The sequence below is a fragment of the Chiloscyllium plagiosum genome, chromosome 48 (genome assembly GCF_004010195.1).
Source record: "Chiloscyllium plagiosum isolate BGI_BamShark_2017 chromosome 48, ASM401019v2, whole genome shotgun sequence".
Classification (NCBI taxonomy): domain Eukaryota; kingdom Metazoa; phylum Chordata; class Chondrichthyes; order Orectolobiformes; family Hemiscylliidae; genus Chiloscyllium; species Chiloscyllium plagiosum.
This window is the reverse complement of record NC_057757.1, coordinates 6,575,204-6,577,129: the sequence shown is the minus strand read 5'-3', so window position 1 is coordinate 6,577,129 and position 1,926 is coordinate 6,575,204. Positions and strand designations below refer to the sequence as shown.

At 49.4% G+C, this 1,926-nt stretch overlaps 1 protein-coding gene across 2 annotated transcripts in view; it reads left to right on the top strand.

Annotated features, from left to right (window-relative positions):
* Window positions 1–1,770, top strand: part of LOC122544358 (phosphatidylinositol 4,5-bisphosphate 3-kinase catalytic subunit alpha isoform) — a 75,958-nt gene extending 74,188 nt beyond the window's left edge. For both annotated transcript variants that reach the window (XM_043683588.1, XM_043683589.1), the window contains exon 22: window positions 1,270–1,770. In XM_043683588.1, coding sequence (XP_043539523.1) covers window positions 1,270–1,534 — 265 coding nt within the window. In that variant the 3' untranslated portion in view covers window positions 1,535–1,770. The remainder of the gene's footprint in view (window positions 1–1,269) is intronic.
* The last annotated feature ends 156 nt before the right edge of the window (window positions 1,771–1,926 follow it).

The following is a 1,926-nucleotide window of genomic DNA, read 5'->3' as shown; positions in this document are numbered from 1 at the left end:
CCCTCCCCCTCTGTGCCAGTCTTGAAATTGTGACCCTGTAATTACTGACAAACTAACTAGTGGAAACCGAATATTCTTCCAAGGTCTGAAAACAAAACCAGTTGGATAGCACAGCAGACCAGCCAACATCTGTGGAGAGAGAGCAAGCTAACTCTAGATGACTCTTCATCAGTGACTCTGTTTAGGTTCCCTGGACTTACTCCTGTGGATATCCAAGGTCGAAATCAGTGACTCCTGAAGAAGGGCTCATGCCCGAAACGTCGATTCTCCTGCTCCTTGGATGCTGCCTGACCTGCTGTGCTTTTCCAGCAACACATTTTCAGCTCTAAATCAGTGACTCCAAAAACTGGATGTCAGTGCGTCAGTATATTGAGTGGTGTGTGTGACACCTCCCAGTGGCTCAGACAGAAATTGCTCCTCTTTATCTGACATCCTCCAGCCCTACATTTCCTCTAATTTCTTTTTCTTCTACATGAACCTGTGAGGTCCATGTGCAGCTTCAGGGACTGATTTTCAGTCTGACCGTGGACGTGAAATGTTAGAGAAGCTGCCCAAAGGCGCAGCTTAGAGGGAACGCTGCCCACCACCCTCCCAGACTCTTCTGAATTCCTGTTTATTTCTCTCTCTATCTCTATCTCTCTCTGTGTGTCTCCTTCCTNCTTCCTTCCTTCCTTCCTTCCTTCCTTCCTTCCTTCCTTCCTTCCTTCCTTCCTTCCTTTTTTCTTTTTTCTTTTTTCTTTTTTCTTTTTTCTCCCCATTGTTATGCCACTAGCACCGGCAGTGATATCTTCAGCTGCCGGAGTCCCAAACTCTGGAATTCCCTCCCTAAACTTGACCCTCCTCTCACCCCTTCTAACTGCCTCCTGTTTCTGCACTATATAAATACAAGTTGTATTTCATAGATTCCCTATAGTGTGGAAACAGGCCATTCTGCCCAACAAGTCCACACTGACCCTCCAAAGAGTAACCCAACCAGACCTGTTTCCCTGACTTAATGCACCTAACCCACACTGTGTGGGCAATTTAGCACTGCCAATTCACCCGAACCTGCACATCTTTGGACTGTGGGAGGAAACCCACACAGACACTGGGACAAAGTCTACACAGATAGTCGCCCGAGGGTGGAATCAAACCCGGGTCCCTGGCGCTGTGAGGCTGCAGTGCTAACCACTGTGCCACTGTGCTGGACGTGCTGCCCCTTGTCGGACTGGGGTATTGTGTTGGTTGGTTACTGAATGTGTTGTGCTTCCTGTCTCTCTGCTCGTGCAGGTTCCAGGAAATGTGCTATAAGGCATACCTTGCCATCCGACAGCACGCCAACCTCTTCATCAACCTATTCTCCATGATGCTGGGCTCAGGCATGCCTGAGCTGCAGTCCTTCGACGATATCGCCTACATCCGCAAGACCCTGGCTCTGGACAAAATGGAGCAGGAGGCCTTGGAGTATTTCACCAAGCAGATGAACGATGCCCACCATGGCGGGTGGACCACCAAAATGGACTGGATCTTCCACACCATCCGTCACATGCCCTGAGCGGCCTCTTGACCGGGGCAGTCGGTGCAAACAGTGTGTTCTCTGAAGTCAGCGGCCCTGCAGGCAAGGGACCTGTTGTTTTACTGACTTGAATGAGCGTTACCCTGGACACCAGGCAACATTCCTACCCTGGGGATTGTCTATAACCAATCTCTTCCTAACACTACGTTATTAACCTCTGATAACCAACTAGGAGTTGAACTCTCAATTGGGTCTGGGTCAAATATTTCCTTTCTCCTTTTTCTCTCTTTTTTTCCTTTTTTATTCTCTTCCTCTCCCCCCGCCTTTTGCTGCTCCTCCCTTTTCCCTCCCCCTTTTTGTTCCTTTCTCTCTCTCTCCCTCTCTCTCTCTCTCTCTCTCTCTCTTTCTCTTCCCCCCCCCCCATTCACTCC